This window comes from Lagopus muta, chromosome Z, assembly GCF_023343835.1.
Source record: "Lagopus muta isolate bLagMut1 chromosome Z, bLagMut1 primary, whole genome shotgun sequence".
NCBI lineage: Eukaryota > Metazoa > Chordata > Aves > Galliformes > Phasianidae > Lagopus > Lagopus muta.
This window is the reverse complement of record NC_064472.1, coordinates 2,100,119-2,118,854: the sequence shown is the minus strand read 5'-3', so window position 1 is coordinate 2,118,854 and position 18,736 is coordinate 2,100,119. Positions and strand designations below refer to the sequence as shown.

Genomic DNA, 18,736 nt, shown 5'->3' with positions numbered 1-18,736 from the left:
CTTGGTTCTGAGTGGTTCAGTGGGCACGGAGGGCATGGCTTGGGGTTGGACTCTATGATCCTGGAGATCTTTTCCAATCTTTATGATTTCATGATTCTATGAATTCTCACCAGGCTTTGTATGGCAAGACTAGGATCTCTCTAACACAATCAGCCAGCAGAATGCTACTCAGCAATGCTGAGTTTCAGCAAAGACGTTTCATATTTCAAGCAGGATGTATATGACAGCATGCATCTTGCACAATTTATTTTCTAGTCAGCAGCCTTAATTCTTGCACATAAACGAGCGCATGCCTTCCATCAAGTCCCATAAACTGAAATGTGATTTATACTGCAGTCTGTGACATTGATAGATCATTTGTGCTATGCTCTTACTGAGGATCCAAAAGGCACTCAAACACCATAGGAATAAAAGTTCTCAGTACTGAGAACTGAGAGTTTTGAGTACAATTGTTCTGTGTCACACTCTCTGAAATACAAACTCAAAACTACATACTCTGTGTATAATTCTACTTTTTATACACCCTTGGATCCCAAAGAAGTATGTCATAGGTTTTCCTTGCTCCAAGGGATATCTTTCATTATAGGTTGTATCCCACTGACTGTAGTACTAAATATCCAAGACATAATTACACGCATGCTTTACGAAAACCCTTAGTCAGTAGGTTTGAAAACAAAACCTGAGAAGAAAAAAGGAAAAGAATCCTATAGGCCTAATTCTAGACACGGATACTAATTTCATAAAACAAAAGCAACTGGTTCCATAAGCATGAAATATGAAAAGTATTTCAAATTTCAATATCATCCGCGTGAAAACAACGCCACACTTGAAACAAACTCTCTGGTTTTCAAGACAGAAAACACAGAGGTTCTGATTAGAACACTGCACAAAGACACAGACCAAATGAAGAGGAACTCAGTTCTCCGTATCCTCAGCGCTGAGTTTCTCGTTTTCCCACTGACTGGCTTGAGAAATGTTCCTTAGCAGAATAAAGACAGCAAATACAGTGAAGTTGTGCTTCACAGCCTGCCGCTGACAGCTACAGAACAAAGTACTGCGGCAGCGCTACAGGTTGCTGCCTCTTCAAGTGTTACACAAAGTTACCGCGACACCTGATCTTTTTTTTTATCCAGCATGGCATGAGTCAGGACAGAGAAATCACCGATGCACATCCATGTGGGGAGCTGCTGCCTTCACCCACTGACTCAGTTGCTATTAAGGAAAGACATGGAGCTCTCCGTGGTTCCAGGGGCCCGAATTCACGACGCCACAGTGGGACTGATGGTTTGGATCATGGTTTCCAGCCGTTAAGACCGCAATCAATTTAAAGAGAAATGCCTCAACAGTCGAAAAGAATTTCTGTGGTTTCCTGAGCTCTTTACTAGTTTGTGTAATCACAAGATCTATAAAATCGGGCTTACTAAAATTAATCTTAGAAATCAATGAATAAATGTGGGTGAAAGGAAAATAGCGTAGAAAGGTTTTCCTAAGAACATTGCATAGGATACATAGCAGAGAGAAAACCAGGTCGACCTAAACTGCATCAATTTCTTCTCTCTTCATTCCTCAGCCAAGCGATTAAAAAAAAATCCTGCTGAAGTTGTTAACGTTTGAGCAATCTTTGCAGTAAGAGTTCGTTCCACTTGTGTAACTGATGCTCACATCTGACAACCGTACATGCAGCTTCCCAGTTCTACTCATAATATTTTCCCCTTTATAATATCCCCTTAGACTTTAGGAGATGTGGGCTCAATTTTTAGGAAAGCAGGAGACTAAATACTTCCATGTACTTTTAGAACAGTAGTTCAGTCACTAACTCCTGGAAACAAGGATTTAAACCATTTCAAAGGATGGGAAAGGGGAACTGATGCATGAGGATGATTTTGTATCCTTTTCCTGCAGGCAAAGGAAGATGCTAACTACCAATCCTTCCACCAATATATCTGTTCACCAAGAAGGTAACTTTTTCAAAGTTTGACAAAATGTGCTTTTTTTCCTATCAATTATCAATCATTAGAATTGCAGTCATCAATTCTAATTTACATCACAGCTGATCTGGGGGGGTGACCAGCTCTTTTTCCTAAGCATGGGGCAAGGAAAAAGCCTTCAAAATCACTAAGGCAAGCACTGCAGTGGTGGAACAGCATTCTGATTTGCCTTGAAGTGATCTTTAGGGTTCTTTCAATCTAAGCCATTTTATTCCATGATTCTATAACGTCTGCTCTCTGCTTTGATGTGAAACACATCCAGTCAATCACAAAAAAGTGATACAAGGTGAGAAAATCAATATTAAGAAATAGAGGAGAACCAGTGGAAGAATTCATGTTAATCCACATCTGACCTCAGCCGTGTCATAGTGCTCCATTGGCTTTTTATGCCCAAAGTTTCACACCTTATTCTGAAGCAGGGTGACACAGAAGCTCACACAGACACAAATGCAGCTCACAGCCACCTTCACCAATCTGCAGAATGAGCAAACTCCTTGGCATTACAGCTGAAAGGATGCCACTGAGCTGGCACAGACAGGGAATTGTAGAGAGAAAAAGGCACAGAATAAGAGAGAAGCAGTCAAGCAAAACAGACTAAACAGACAAGAAAATAAAAAAAGGCAAAGGCAGGGCTGAGCAAATCAGTGCAGGGTAAAAGGAACCAGATATTTTTGTAACTGAAATGGAAGTAGTAAAATAACACCCACATTACACTACAAATACATTGGCAGGGTTAGTGGTGATGGCAAGCATAAGCTGGACAAGGACACTTGATTTAAGTTCTCATTCCACAGCTGGATCCTCATTAACAGCATTAGGGAAATCTTCCACTTTATTTATCCAGCAAGGAATTTTTTGACAGACTGCATGTAAACCAACTGAAACAAATGAAGGACAATGAGGAAACAGACTGAGTCAGGGGTGGAATCGTCTGCTGTACCCTAAACCCTCACCAAGCTCCATTTATGACATACAGAGCTATATAAAATTCTGACATTTCAGAACATATATATTATTAACGTCTGACCATTGGCAATAAGACAAAACACCAGTTACCTCCCAGTCAGGCTGGAAATTTACTTGAGAGCAGTTGCTTCTAGCTTTTTGCATTTCATTGATTTTACATAACCCCAAAAGAGAGTTTCTATGTCCCAGTCAAAAAATAAAATATAATCAGCGCAGACATCTGTATTATCACAGTGTTAGAAGCTGGGAACCAGAATATTATTATCCAAGGTCTTCTCCAGCACAGATGGTCAAGGCCCATCACAGAGAGTCAACATTTGGATGATATTATATGGACAATGTAGAATAGATATTAATCTAGCAGGAAGACAGAAAAGAAATGCCAAGTAAGGAAGCAACAGTTTGGAAAATAAAACTCCAACTAAGACCCTCCCTCAGCCGCATCAAACTGGTTAAGCAAAGTTTTGAAGAGAAATAAAAAAGCTTTTCTGTTTCTCTCTCCCTTTTATAGCCCCTCTAGTCCCTCAATCTGCAGTCACTGCAAGCTTAAAATTATAAATAAAGATTGGAAAGATTTTTAAGTCTCAAGAGCTATTTACCAAAGCAGCAACTCACCACTTCATGAATGGATCGGTTGAAGCCATCATCCTCTGTGAGGATCAACAGAATGATGAGAGCCATGTAGACATGGTGTGAATTCCTTTCTTCAACATGATACAGAATCTCGAGAATTGGCAGAACCTTTAGGGAAGGAGGAATGTGCACATTAGATGAGTCTTTCAAACAGCTGACAATAAAAAGAGGAGACTCCAAATCTCCCCACTATCAGCCCGTCCTGAACAATATCACAGTGATTTCTCCCTCTCCAAATAACCACTCCTAAGCAGTGACGTACAGCATTCAAACACCTTCTGTCTGTCTTTACTCTGTCTACACAAGTAAGTCCACACAAAATTTTTCTTGTGGTGAGACATGGCATTCCAATTCCTAATAAATTACATTTCCAGCCATAGTAGTTATCGTAGGCTCTGAAAGCTTGAGTTCCCCTCTGGACTATGGGAAAATAAGCAAGATTTTCAGCAATGCAAACAGGAAAACAGTTGTTTCTAACCATTTCTGCTCACACAGCCTCGTCTGAAATAACTTTCCTCAACACAGCCAGGCATATTGGAGCTGAGGTGACCTGAAATTCAGATCCCATTTTGGCGTGTGGAGTTAATCCAGACAAGAACCAGTTTGGGTTGGGTTACGACTAGCAAAGGCCTGTTTTTCCCATTTTAGAAAGCGTGCAGCCAATGAGAACTGACGTTCTGCTGAGAGTTCAGCCCAAGGTCTTGCAACATTTCCACCACGATGAACGGCTTCAGCCAAAGTCTTGCAGTAATAATGAAAACGAATTGCAACTGCAAGCATACCTGAATGCTAGGCTAAAGCTAATCCAGATGCAAACACTGTCGTCCTACCAACTGGAAATTAGCTTTCCACTAGCTCAGTATGTGGCTTCCCCACACTGCAAAAATACCCTGGAAAAAGGAACTGGAGACAACTCCCAATTCCAGGATACTGAACGAGATGCAAAATGGTGTCCAAGAAGATTCTAGACACCTACAGACTTCTGTTCTTCAAAACAAGTCTAGTGAAGCAGGACAAATCATGTGAAACCTATTCTGGTGCGAGGCCAGAGTGCTGAGAGCTGCATAAGCCTCTGAAGTTACCAGAATGTTCTGTTCAGTCAACAAGTCCCAAAACAGTTGGAACATATTAAACACACAACAAAGTTTCTATCAAAACCTATGAGGTTTAGCTAAGTACTGCAGGCCACAAAAACTTCTCACAGATGCTATAGTCAGGGGCAAGGCAATACAGCAGCAAAAGTAGAGAAAAAATATTTACATCACAAACTTCCTTCTTTTACATATCCAAAGGATTCTTCTTCTCCAGTTAAAACTAGTGGCAATCTTTCTGTGTTTTATGAGTATCAGTCTTGAGAACAAAGACTGTGTTTTCCTAGAATATGTGTTTGGTGTGTTGCAAAACCACTTTTCTTTGGATGGAAGAGAATCTTAGAATCATGAAAGTTGGAGAAGACCTCCATGATCCCCCAGCCCAACCCCAACCCACCCCACCATGCCCACTGACCATGTCCCCAGGTGCCACATCTCCATGGTTTTTGAACACCTCCAGGGCCAGGGGCTCCACCACCTCCCTGCACAGCCTTTCCCACTGCATCACCACTCTTGGGAGAAGAAATTGTTCCTAACATCCAACCAGAACCTTCCCTCATGCAACGTGAGGCCATTGCCTCTATTCCCATTGTCTTTACCCAGGAGAAGAGGCCGATGCCACCTCACCACAACCTCCTTTCAGGGAGCTGTAAGGACCCTCCTCTTCTCCAGACTGAACAATCCCACTCCCCTAAGCACTCCCCACAGAACCGTATTCCAGACCCTTCACAGCTGCGTTGAGAAGGGATACAAATGTTGCTCCACCAGTCCACTGCTCAAGCTATTCCCAAATGAAATATTTTAATTTTATGGAGCTTTGCATTGCATAATCTCAACGCCATTTCCAAGCCTAAGAGTTATGATAAGTTGCATATAGCACAAAGCAGTACACAGAATACACCGGCACTTTTTCCTTTGTGCACTGATATGCTGAGGTGTGCATTCCTTTAGGACAAGTGTTACCGTTCAGAAAACAAGAAGTTTTCAACAAGCTCTAAGCCACATGGTCTGGTCTTTCTGTAGAGCCAAGAGATGGACTCAATGATCCGTACGGACCATCTTCCAGCTCAGGATACTCTATGATTTTATAAGCCACCATTGAAGTAGAAAAGATTTAAGAGTTAAGATGCAAGACAAAACTAGAATTTTAGTTTCATTGGAATTCCTCTAGATTTGTAACCAAAACACACTTCTACACTTTTATGGTATAGACATCCATTAAATCACGAAGTTTATGTCACACTTAATATCTATCTTCTCATGCACAGGCATGGTGCAGTCAAGCGTTGTGCAGATCCTGTTTAGACACGCTTGGTGCAACACACATCAGCACTTGTGCTTAGCAGAAAACTTCCACAACCCGTTCTTCCAAACAGAAGAGGGCTACGTCCAGGAACATCCATACAAGTAAGTGTCTTGCTTCTTGTCTGTTTGATTTTTTTAGCGAAAAAATGCAGTGGTGCAACTCCTTATTCCAAAGCTTTTGAACATGCAATGAATGATTTCTAAATGAAACTGGAAAAAAACGTACCATAACCACTTCTTCTTCTGCAGGCCCTTTAATTCAGAATCATTTAACTGTCATTACTGGATTACTACAACACTCTTCTATGAGGAGCAGCTTTTAACCACTAAGATACAGCCGCCATTACAAAGTTCTCCTTTTAATCCCCCAAGCGAGGGCCAGCTAAAAGCAGACATTAGAAGCTGTGCGTGCTCCTACCAACAAGAAAAGGATCAACATTCTCCCATCCACAAACCATGCTGCTCTGCTTTTGAAGACATGAACTAACAGCCCCCTGTTTCAGCAGTGCCACCATTTCCTGGAGAATCTTTGCACATACAATTTAGCAATGCAGGTGCATTTCCAGACACAAACATCTCTAATAGAAAGCATTTCATGGAATTACATGCACTGAGATGGTGTAAGTTTGGAAGACATACAAATGCTCTATTGCATTCTACCAAACAGATTATAAGAGGAAAAAAGGTACACTGCGCTATGTACAATATAGCAAGAAAACGGAGGTATTTCCATGTAAATGACAGAGGTAGATTCATATACCAGTCAGGAAACAAGCTGAAACAATCTACTACAGCAGTTAGAAACAGTTGATTCAATTTACAAATTAAACAGATGTTACAGAAGTGCAAAGATATCTTTAAAATCCTCGGAAATGCCAGAAAACATCTGTTAGTGATTCTTCCTGGGTGCCAAACCCAGAAAGAATTGTTAAAAAGAGAAAAAAGACAACAAATGCTGTGATGCATTGAATGAAGTTCAATGAACAATCCCCACAACCCAAAACCCCTCAAATTTAGATGAGAGTTCAGCTGAACGCTGACCGGATCTCTCATATCACACACCTATGTGCTTCACCCAGCTAGCCCACTGGTTCATGCCTGATAACACCACAGTCCTCCAAGAAGCCATCCACCCTTGGCTCAAGGAGAATGCTGCTTTGTCAGCAACTTTCACCTCTGAATTACTTTGTTTTCCTCCCATCCATCTAAGCCATGGGATTCACCTTCCAGGCTCCGTCCTTACCGTGCCTCCAAGCAGGCTGAGTCCTTCCTGGCCAACGTTTTCCCTGCAAAGACACTGACACATCCACACACTGCTCAGACAGCTTTCTCACTAACTCAGCACAGTTCACTTTCTGAGTTTCCCACAACAAACCCTCACAGTTCTGCTAGTTTCTGTGTGGGTGTTTGGTTGTTTGGTTTTTTTTTAAGCAAAAAACTGTTTCTGTGCACTCTCTCCATCTTCCAATAGCCTGTGATTATTTCATGGAGCGTGGTAGCACGGCACCAGAATAGCACAGAGCCTTACTGCAGCCATATACGGAAGCAGCCCCACACTCCTGCCCCTTCCTCTCATTTACACATTTAAATTTTTAACCACAGGGTTGTAACTGGGAGACCATAGTTTTGTTGTCCATTAACTCCTTGCTCCCAATCCTCTTTGTGCCTGGCTCACCACATGCTATCAAGCAGCTGAGACTGCTCTTCTTAGCTGCCTGCTGCAGCTCATCCCCACTTACAAGCCTACTGAAAACAAGCAGATTGCAAAAAAGGTTTCAGAAGTGTATCAACAATGACCATTAAAAGCATCAGGATGCATTAAGGGTACAAATAAACAGACAGGATAGCTCGAGACAGAGCAATCAGTTTCAAAACAGTGCTTACACCTAACCTTTGTTTCTCTAACAATAAATTGATAAGCTTAGTCGCTGTGAGACCCATCATACCACATACCAACAGCACAGGACACCAAATATAATGCCTTGTTCACAGGATTTATACAAAATGAATGAGGTCACACCTAAACACTGTGCAGCAGACTACACAGGAGCTCAGTTTCAAATCATCAATCCAGTATCAACCATCCTGCCTGAGTCTACCAACAGCAGTCTCTAACAACTCTGATTTTAGTGGCAGAACTTGGACCGAGCCCAAACCCGTTCCATATCTGCCATCAGACAGGCACAGGATCCAATTATCTGGCAGGACTTCAAACACCGTAATGGAAAAGGTTCTCTATTCTGTTACCTATATTCCCCCAGACAGCCATTATCTGATTAAGGGAATGCTTTTTAATAAGTAAGATTTGTTGAAGTGGTTTGTGACAATACTAAGTGCACCAGGGAGCATCACCTAATTTATAACCTACGAGAACTGCACCAGGTGTCTGTTACATCAGCTGTGAACCACAATCCTATCGAAGCAGCTAAGGAGTCACTGAAATTGCACTTCTACAGAGTCTACAAGGTAGACTACTGAAGAGTTTCAGCTTTATGTCAATTGTGTGAGATATCTGGCACATCAAATACGTCCCAGTTCATTCTGTTAACTATTATACACACATGATAAACCTGTGCAAGTTTTGGCCTGAATATCTAAAAAATAAGTTAACAGAACACGATCTGCCAATGTGAGCAGGCTGCCCAGAGGGGAGTGCAGTGCCCACCCTGAGAGGTACTGAAGGGTGGTGTGGCACAAAGGGCTAGTGATGGGACCTCAGGGCGAGCAGAACAATACTTACAAGGTTCTCTATGTCTGTCCGTGCCAGCACATATGTCCGTACGTTGCCATTCTGGTGCAGAAGCATGTACAGCAGAAGGGTCGCCTGATCAGACTTCTGCTGCTCACACAAAGCCGTGTACAAGCTGTTAAAATTAATCTGGAAAACGTGGGGATGTGATGATGAGAAAGCGCTGCTGTCTGAAACAGAAAAATATAAAATAATCTTTAGCAAATATATTTGCCATCCAGACAGCTTTCAATTTTTTGAACCCCTGGATGAAATACTTTATACAGGCACCATAATAAAGAGGTAACCCAAAGCTTCCACGAGTCTTACAGTAGACTGGCATAAACCTTACAGGGCGCTGGTGAGGCCCCCTTCCATACTCTAACAAACCAGACTAGCAGTACCTTATGCATGCTCACCATATGATTTATGGCAGAGATGAAAGTCAGAACACAGCAGCATTCTGCTCACAGAACTTTGTCTCCAGAAGCTCCACCGGCTTCAACAAAAACTTCCAACACACATCTCTAACTTGTAGGAATTTCCAGGGGAAATGGAAGAAGCAAGCATGACAGTAAGTGCTCAGCATGCAAAGGCCCAGGTTCTCATCCTTGCTCAGCCTCCCCACCTCCCCAGGTCAGATTATGCCCTGGGTTTTTTTCACAAAACACCTCTGAGAGTGCAAAGTTTGTTCCACTGCAGCAGAGGTACATTTCTCAACTCCCAAAGACCTCTCCAGAAATTTGTGTAGTATCTTCCTGCCCAGCTCTGCACAAAGAACCATTCCAAACAAGCATCCATGGCAGACACATGAAGGGGGATGAGATTGCCTTTGGGAACTGGATTACTTATTTCAGTGTCTTGGCAACTGGATGCAAGGGCTATTCTTACTGAGCATATCAACAAGCTCACCATACGGAAAAACTGCAGTAATTTTGTGGATACCCTGGGAACAACAGCAGTTCAAATACTCAAGTATCCTACAAGTCTGGACTTAAATATTGCCCTGCTTCTATAAACAAGATGTCCAAACTTGAAGACTTTAACTAAAATTCCTCAGTTCCCACAATAACAGACTACAGATTTCTGAATTGTTCACTGCTTATTAAAAACGCATTAACTTAGGAAGGTTGTGCTGTAGGAAACAGTGTGACAACACCACTACTCCTGCACAGTCACTGGTGGGCAGAGCAGGTTTTTAGGATGCATCTCTGTACCTTTAGAGATCAATCACCAACGTCAAACCCACTGCAGTGTGGCTTTTCTACTTCCCCTTGCCTTCCAGTGCATACACTTGGCAAAGTTTTCTACAACATTCTCAACACTGCCAAAAGCCAGTTTTCACATTAAAATCACATCCTATGAATCATTATGACCATAACTAGACTTTTTTATGCCATTCTCCTTTTTCCAGTCCCACTCAGTGTTCTCAAGAACCAAATATAAGCTCAATCATGTGAATATCGCTAGTGGAAACAAGTTTAATGGAAACAATGTCATTCTGTAGACATTCACATCTAAAGAAAAAAGGGGTTTTCATGCTACTTTCGACACAGAATAACACAATTAGCAATGCAATAGCTCATCACAGCCCTAAGGGACATGATGCCAGCTAACCAGGATTTCTCCAAGCACTATAAATCTTCAGAGAACTCCTGCAGCCTCTTGGATAACCAGTTTACTTGGAAGACAGCTTTATTTATGTCTTCTAAAATTATGAAGCTTTCTTGAATTCATCAAGTCTGAAGGAAAAAGTACCCTCCTTCCTCCATCCCTTCCATGAGTTTCAGCACCAGGGAGCCAACTACTCATCACAACTCCCAGAGGAAGGTGTCCTATTACATGGGCTTGCTGGAGAAAAAAACAGGTTTTGGAAAGAGAATCTCCAAAAAGTTGCAGCAACTTAAAAGCTTCATTTTCATCGGTTCATGCTTTGGAGTAAGAGCAGATCAGAGAATCAAGGAATGGCAGAACGGTTCGAGTTGGAAGGGCCATCAGGCCCCACTCCCTGCAGTGCACAGGGACACCCACAGCTCCAGCAGTGCTCAGAGCCCATCTGCTGCCCCCAGGAATGGGGCATCATCACCTCTCCGGGCACCCGCCACCTCCCTGCCCTTCTTGTAAAGAACTCCTTCCTTATTTGCAGTATAAATCTCCTCTTTTTTAGTCTGAAATCGTTTCATCTTGTCCTATCAGACACAAACCTTGTGTGTTCTTGAATGACATAATTGCCTGCCTGTAGGGGTTCGGGGTGTCCGGAGCGTCGGTCAGGTTGGCCAGGACCAGCAGCAGCAGCAGGCTCTGGTTAGCCAGTGGGGAGCACTGCTCCAGCTGCGGTGTTGCCTTACTCCCCACTCCGCCCAAGGTGAAGACTGTCCACAGGCCAGCTGCAGAGAAAAGGCACAAAGGGGAATCCAATTAGACAGCACAATGCACGCTCTTATTTTAATGAAGAATGCCCCTTTGGAGAGAATGGAATTATCTAACACGCAGCGATGTGGAAAAGGAGAAGAGCAATTCACCTCTGCACAGCATGAAGACACAATTTCTAAAAATGAGATTTTCACAAGGAACATGAGAAAATTAAGCCATAGGAAGATAAGAAAAAGCATGCAGAAAGGAAACGAAGGGTGAACATGAAACAAAGAGCAGACATCGGCTGAAGGATCCCTCCTAATTCTAATGTATTGAGAGAGAACAAGGAGCTCGTACACAGACACTTGAACAAACTGAGGCACAGCAAAGTAACAAAAGCCAATACTGCTTCAGCAACCAGAGTCCAGTAGAAAACATCACTGCTGCTCATTAGATGTGGGTAGACAATGTAACAGCAAATAATAAGCTTCTTGGGGACAAAAACAACCAAAACCATCATCAACAGCAATTTGAACCAATCATTTCACAGCAGCTCTGTTATTTGCTTCCTAACTGCAGTTACAATGCATACTAGAATGTTCTCCATTTTCTGTAGATAAGCATTCTCATCCCTAAATGCCTGCTGAGCACTAAATAGCTCTGATTGTACCTTGAAAATTTGAGGCAGATTCTGATCATTACATCAAATGAACAGAGCTTTAGTAAAGTAATTATACACACACAGTATACAGCACAGTCAGAAGAAACTCAGCTTCAAAATCCTTATTTTTAAATTCATGTCAGAGAGTCAAAGTTAGTAATAACATAATTTTTTAACGAAAGAAATGAAAATTAAGGAGGCCCAGTTTTCTGTATCGTTTCTAATTTAGTTCAGTATTCTAATACGACAGTTTCGAATTGTAGAGGATAAAAACTTGCAAGCTACTGGCATGCAAAGCATACACACAGCATTGTCAATTAACAGAGTTCTCAGCCCTACAAAGTTTTGGAAGTCAAACCAGAATTTTCTTCAAACATAATCATACGGTCAGGCTTTTAATAACCAACATTCCCTTCATCAGCACTGTGGCAATGCAATTAGTGCCACGTCAAAGGCAAAGCAGCACATGACATTCAGCACTGAGCAGCTTGAAGGACTTCTTGCAATAAAAAATGCGATGATTAGAATCTCCACAGCAAAACTTTCATGTTCCTTTAATAATTTGTTATCAGTGTGTTTGCGATCTACTGTTCTCAAATCAGAATACAGTCACTGGCCATCAAGCTGGCTTTCCAAGTAAATGGGCTATAGAATCATTAAGGTTGGAGAAGACCTTTAAGCTCACCAAGTCCAACGCCCACCATGCCCACCATGCCCAATGAGCATGTGCCACATCTCCATGGGTCTGGAACAGCTCCAGGGATGGGAACTCCACCACTGCCATCACTACACCTTTCCTCAACATTTAAGTTAAGAGAGACGTGGTCCAAGTACTGGTTAGTAACTTGAGCCTTCCATCAGAGAGAATGAGCTAATTACATCCTGGAGGAATTCACACATTGATGCACGACCCAGGTGACCTCATGGAGTTCTGCCTCTTGCTGGCAAGGGCATTCCTCCAGAAAAATCAGTCCCATGCTAGCGGGTCCATAATGTTCACTCCAGCTCCAAGATGCAATGTCAAACTGGGTGCTATGTGCTGGTTGGTGCCCCCAGGGTTAGTAAGGAAAGCAATGCTTTTGTTTATGACCACTGCATTATTTTGCTAAACAAAGTGTTGGGAAGAGATATGTCACAGCCAATGTTTTTCATTTTACTCTCTATGTTCCCAGTGGCTAAGATAAGCCACAATTCTCAGCATTAAACAACCAGACTGTGAAAAGGGGCTGAAGGGTGCAGACTACCCACCACAGCATGATGATCCAACCTGCTTCTGAAGCTCTGCAAACACTAAAAAATCACCATGCTACCAAAAACAGCCCTTCTCATGTCAGTTACAGCCCTGATGAAGTTAGCAGTCTTAAAACACTCTTCGATAGTTCTGTAGTTAGGGCACTTTTCATCCATACAATGTGCTGTTTGCTGCAAAATATCTATTTTTAATTGCCATTCTCTAACATAACTTTGTTTACTCATTTCCACACGCAATCACACTATCAAATTATTATTATTTTTTTAATCAGTTAAAGCAATATAAACATTTTGCCAGTTATCTCTGGACAAAAAAAAAAAACAACAACAATGGAACTTGTTGTTTCTTGCTTTAAAACCAGAATGAGCAGATCCATTTTCCCTCCTGTTCCACACAACTGCATCCCACAACTGTTTCCTTTCTCATACTGCTCTGCATAAGGCACAGCAAGTGCAGCAAACAGTAGTGGTCCATTATTTCAGATGGCACCAAATTTTCACTAAATTACTTGCTAGAGCAACAAGATTGCAATGGTGAGCTCTTCTAAGTTTCTTCCACAGTCCTAGAATCATCTCCTACCTTCAAAGCTGTCTAATGTCATTTCACATCGTTCAGCCGTAGATATTTCCATCTGTTTCAAACTAAAATAAACAGAAACCTCACTTTAAGAGCAAAGCACATTTCTTTGCAATAGAGAATCTGAAGTCTGCTCTAGGATGGCAAGAAACATTGTTGAGAGCCATGGAAACAACATCAGACTTGTAATTGAGTTTGACAGCCTGCGGAACAACATTAATGGCAAAATGAAGCAATGACACATTCATCTAAAAGGAACTGTCTTTCACCAGACCACTTTTTAATGTAAGCAGAATGAGGCAGAAATCACAGCCTAACACTCTGGTCTCTGGTAGACAAAAGCAAAGAGAAACGGGTGAGTTCATAGCTGTACCTACTCAAACAAGTTCATTTATACTTTGAGGAGACTAAAATTTTAGCAGCTCGCTTTTAAAAGTTGAGGTTTTACTTTTTATAATAAGAGCTGCAAAATGCAATTATATTCATTAAACACATCGCGATCCCGCAAATGAACTCTATTGCTCTTGGACCTATTTGGTTGAGTGCCACGTTTCATCCACAAAGACTTCTCCACGAGCAGCCCTACAAGCACGGGATTAAGGCAGTATCCCTGGGCCAACCCATGATGAAAAGAAAGAAGGAAGACTTCAAATAGATATGAAGATTCCAAAGATCTTCTTGAACTCTTTTTGCCATTTTAACATTTCCAAAGTTACAACCCGCTCTCTTGTTCTAAAATGGGATAAGCAAGCATAAGGAAGACAAAAAAATATTGGGTAGACAAGGCTACAGAAGCTGGTAAAAAAAATGAAAATGAAAACCAGACAGAAAACCCAACCACAAAAAGCACCATGCAGAACAGAACCGGATGCCCCATCCCTGGAGGTGCTCAAGGCCAGGCTGGGGTTGGATGGGGCTCTGGGCAACCTGCTCTGGTGGGAGGTTGGAACTGGGGACTTCCAACCCAAGCCATTCAGTGGTTCTCACTAAGCCCATGTTTTAGGAATTCTCAAATTAAGCTAGCTCCATGCTTTGCTTCTCCATTTATGGAACTGTCGGCATACAGAAAATTAATTGTTCAATGTTACAACATAGGACAGCACTAAATTACTCAGATAATGAAGAACTAAGGGACAACTGATTTTCTCTACTTCTACTTGATAGCATCATGTGATTCCTCCACCACAACCAGCAAATCAAGAACTACCCAAAACTATTACCATTAAGACTATTATAATAACAATAATATTCGTATTATGACCAAGAGCAGCTCTGGGAACTTGAGAAGCCTTTTTTTCCTTTTTTTTTTTAGTGCTTACGATGTGTCACATTGCTCAAGTCAATCCAATGCTTCTCACACTGTGGTGAGATGAACGCTTTCTGGTGGCCCACGGAGAGCTGGCAGCTCACGTTGTGCTGGCTCTCCTCCTGGTTTCCAGCTGCTACATTGTGTTAGAAGAAAACTAAAAATACATCAATACTTTTCCTCCGATTACTTTTCCATGTAAGCCATTTCTCAAGTTGCCACGGGGAAGTTATGTAATAACCAATGGGAGAGGAAAAAGCGACCCATGGAATCAGATGGGAGAGGCTGGAGCAGTGAGGCAAATGCTGCTTGAAGATGGAGTTCATATTATGCCCCAAGTCAAAGTCGTGCTGTGTTTTAGGATCACATCTTCAAACAGGTTGGTCTTAACAAGCTTAAAACTGCTAATTGTGAGGAGCACCAAGTATACTAAATAACCACCAGAACCGCAGCTACACTGCTTTTAAAGAAGCCCCACTGCAAGTTTTTGGACTCAGTACAGTAAGGAAGTAACAAAGTTGAAATAAAAGAAACGTGGAACTGTTTTTATGTGGTTAATGAGCTTGCACATGAAGTATTTCATTCCTAAGCAAGATTAAGCTCTCTGGAACAAAGACGCTGGCGTGTACACAACCAGCAAGCCCAGACTGAAGAAACCAACCTAGTCACACTACACTTCAAGGGAATGCTGTAAGTTATTCTCCTCCCATCAAATCGTTGTAAGAGAATCAATACGGCTGGCTTCTCAAGGAGACAAGCCTTTCTTGTCCTCACTGCCAAGAAAAGCAGGAGGCAGTGACTTCTGCAACAGAAATTCTGCTGCTGCCCTACTCCTGACCACCAGCCTCCAGGGACACAGCCCAGCTCTGTGGTGGTTCGGGATGCGTCCCAGTGACACTTGCCATAGAGCCCCAACTTGCTCAGTCTGCCAATAAACTGCCTCTGAAAGCTGCATGGTTACCAAGAAGCACAAACGTGTCCGTGGAGCCTGAAGCTGTGATGTCATTAGCACATTTTGGAAGCCGTTTTTCAGGAAATGAATCACGGAAGCAAGACAAATGAGTAGATGGATTGGGTAACTGTGTTCATTCCCTACCAGTGCTCAAGTGTTCCCTCAGTACATTCTGTTATTCTAACCAGCCTAATACTGAGGGCAAGTAATGGAGCTTGAACCACATCCTTTGGGAAGAGTGTTCCATAATCTAATAAGCCTCACTGTTAAATTTTTTTCCCCAGTGCTCCTCCTAATCATTCCTTGGTTCAACCTCACTTCTTTATTTCTGTTAGTGGATGCTTCTACGTATTACCATAAAATATTTCTTTCCCAGTTCAGTGTTATCTGTCACAAATAAAAGGTACAGTCATCTGCCTCCTTTGCTGCCTGGCTAAATTATACACAAAGGTTTTTCTTCCATTTCTTTCAGTTTTTCCTATTTTGCTTCCTGTGATTAATTCCACCTCTGGCCCTCTGCATGACCTCTCCAGCGTCATTGTGTTGAAAAAGGTCATAACGCTCAAATGCACACATTTAAACACATTCTTCATTCTCTGCAAAAAAAAAAAAGAAAGTTTATTTCATTTTAAAATATATATTTTCTTACATATCAGTAGATCTGAGCTCTCTTACTGTGACACCTAAAACAGCCCTATTTGCCATCAGACTGTTAAGTTCTACGTGCTGAAGTGCGAAACACAGAGGCTTCCCCTGGAGTTTGGAGCTCAGTCACAGAGCTGCACTCCTGTTCAAGCTTCTGACACCACGGAATGTGTACAGACACTGAAAAACATGGTTTCATCTGAAAAACAATGGAAGCTTTTATGAACCAAGTCAACAACTTCACACTGTCTCAACTGTGCATTTAAGATTTTCAGATGTCCACCCTTCCTGCTTGCACACAGACAATGAAGAAGGGAACAGCTTTGCTGGCTAGAAATGACATTTTTGGTATCTATAACACAAACTGGAAAATGAGACGAGAAGGAACCGATGCCAATCGATGGCTGACAGTTGGCCTAGATGATCTCAGTGGTCATTTCCAACCCCAGTGACTCAGGAGACCTACCCAAACTAACAGATACCTCGAGGAACCAACAAATAAACTACACACAATGTTTCTGAAACAAAAGGCAGAAAAGTAGCTAAATGAAGTTGGAAATCAATGCAATCACTTCAAACAGTACACTCAAAAAACCCAAACTCTACGAAAAGCAAACAAGGAAGGAAATCTTCATGCATTTTCATTAATTTTGCTGAACTAGGAGCCACAGGTCCGATTTGAGTCCTATCTGTTTCACAGCAATAGCAGAATGAAAAATTCTCAGAACAGAGAGGTGGATGTTGGAGCCCCACTCACTGCTCAGCTCATGGGTAGGAGCAACTGCACCAGCTCCTCCAGACCCAGGTAACACTTCTGCAATGGAAAGGTATTTCTGCTGCCTATTTGAAAACTGTTCTGTATTCCTGAAGCTGCACTGTGACTGCAAAAGAGAAAAAGATTAAGGCATTAGGGTATTATACAAGAACACAATACCACGGTATTATAACCATTTAAAAGATAGGAAACCGAGTGCAAGCTAGAAAAGGGTGTGAGGGAGGAAAATGTATGAGAAATGTGGGAAAAACAGCAATCCACCCAGCACTGGATTCAATTTTACAACTGTCTGACTCAATCAGCTATCAGCCTCGGGACAGCAGACCTCAAGCCAACAACAAAGTCTTACAGTGAGACGTTAAAAAGGAGTTGTTGGTTGAGTCTATTTTAAATAGAAATCTCATCTGGCTTCTACCCAGCCCTCGTGCTTTGTTGTTGTGGTTTGGTCAGAGCAGGAGGGAGCACCATGAATGTATGCAATCCCATTGGCAAAGCAGTGAACATTTCTGTCAACATAATCAGACAAAACTGGGGACAGGAACAAGCATGGGAATGCGTTCAAAAAATATCCTGGCAAAATGCAAGCAGGGTTTATTTGCAGCATTGGTTGTGACAACAAAGCGATCAAGCTAAATCCAGTGAAACAAATACCAGCAGGACTAAGCTGATACCTCAAGGAAACCACATTCAGAAGACAAAAAAGAGTTTTAAAAGCTGAGCAGAAAGGAAGAGCATTTTTCAGAGCAGAAGACCGTGGGCTGGAAGTGATATTGTGAGGTTCTTGACTCAGCTCCTGCTCCAGGCATGGGCAGCAGTGGGGTCACACTGTGCTGCCTCATCCAATGGAGCCTAGGAAACATATGGGGATGGAGATGGCACAACTTGTCTTGGAAGCCTGCTCAGCTGGCCTCGCAGTCCCAGACATAAATATTTCCATAGGATCATACAATCTTTTATTTTCTTTTCAAATTCTTCATCTATAAAATGGAAAAAAAAAAAGATCCTCCTCCAATCCTACGCGTGTGCTTAAAATACAATTAAGGGAGAAGGCAGGCAAAATACACTGAGCTTTCAGAACTCCACGATCAATTTTTCAGAAAGAAAAATTACTTGTAGTGACAATGATATCTGATCCTGTAATTCCACATTCATTCCTACCCCCCTACCCACAACGGATCTGAGAGCCAGATGCACAGCATTGCTGGGGAAATGTTTTTAAGGTGTCTACACGCTCAGAGAGGAGGTATTTTAATTCAACAAGAATAGCTCTAAACCTAGTGGCATTTTCAAGTAATGATCTTGGTATAACAAAGTATGAGCCATAAGAACACGTGGAGCTGCTGACTGCCAGACATGTCTGCAGCTTTGATTGCTATTTACAGGAGGGCTGCAGCCAAACGTTCCAAAATAGCTCCTAGCTTACTGCAGAATCCTCTCTGCATTTATCCTGATAACCTTGTCCTCAAATTATTTTTGTTTACTGTGCACTCATAGCACTGCAGG

General features: G+C 42.0%; 1 protein-coding gene across 7 annotated transcripts in view; it reads right to left on the bottom strand.

The window, feature by feature from the left end:
• DYM (dymeclin) overlaps positions 1-18,736 on the bottom strand; it is a 150,442-nt gene that overhangs the window by 78,566 nt on the left and 53,140 nt on the right. For all 7 annotated transcript variants that reach the window (XM_048931597.1, XM_048931601.1, XM_048931594.1 and 4 more), the window contains 3 exons: positions 10,916-11,098; positions 8,724-8,902; positions 3,570-3,695 (listed from right to left, as the gene is read on the bottom strand). In XM_048931597.1, the coding sequence (XP_048787554.1) occupies positions 3,570-3,695; positions 8,724-8,902; positions 10,916-11,098 (488 nt within the window). The remainder of the gene's footprint in view (positions 1-3,569; positions 3,696-8,723; positions 8,903-10,915; positions 11,099-18,736) is intronic.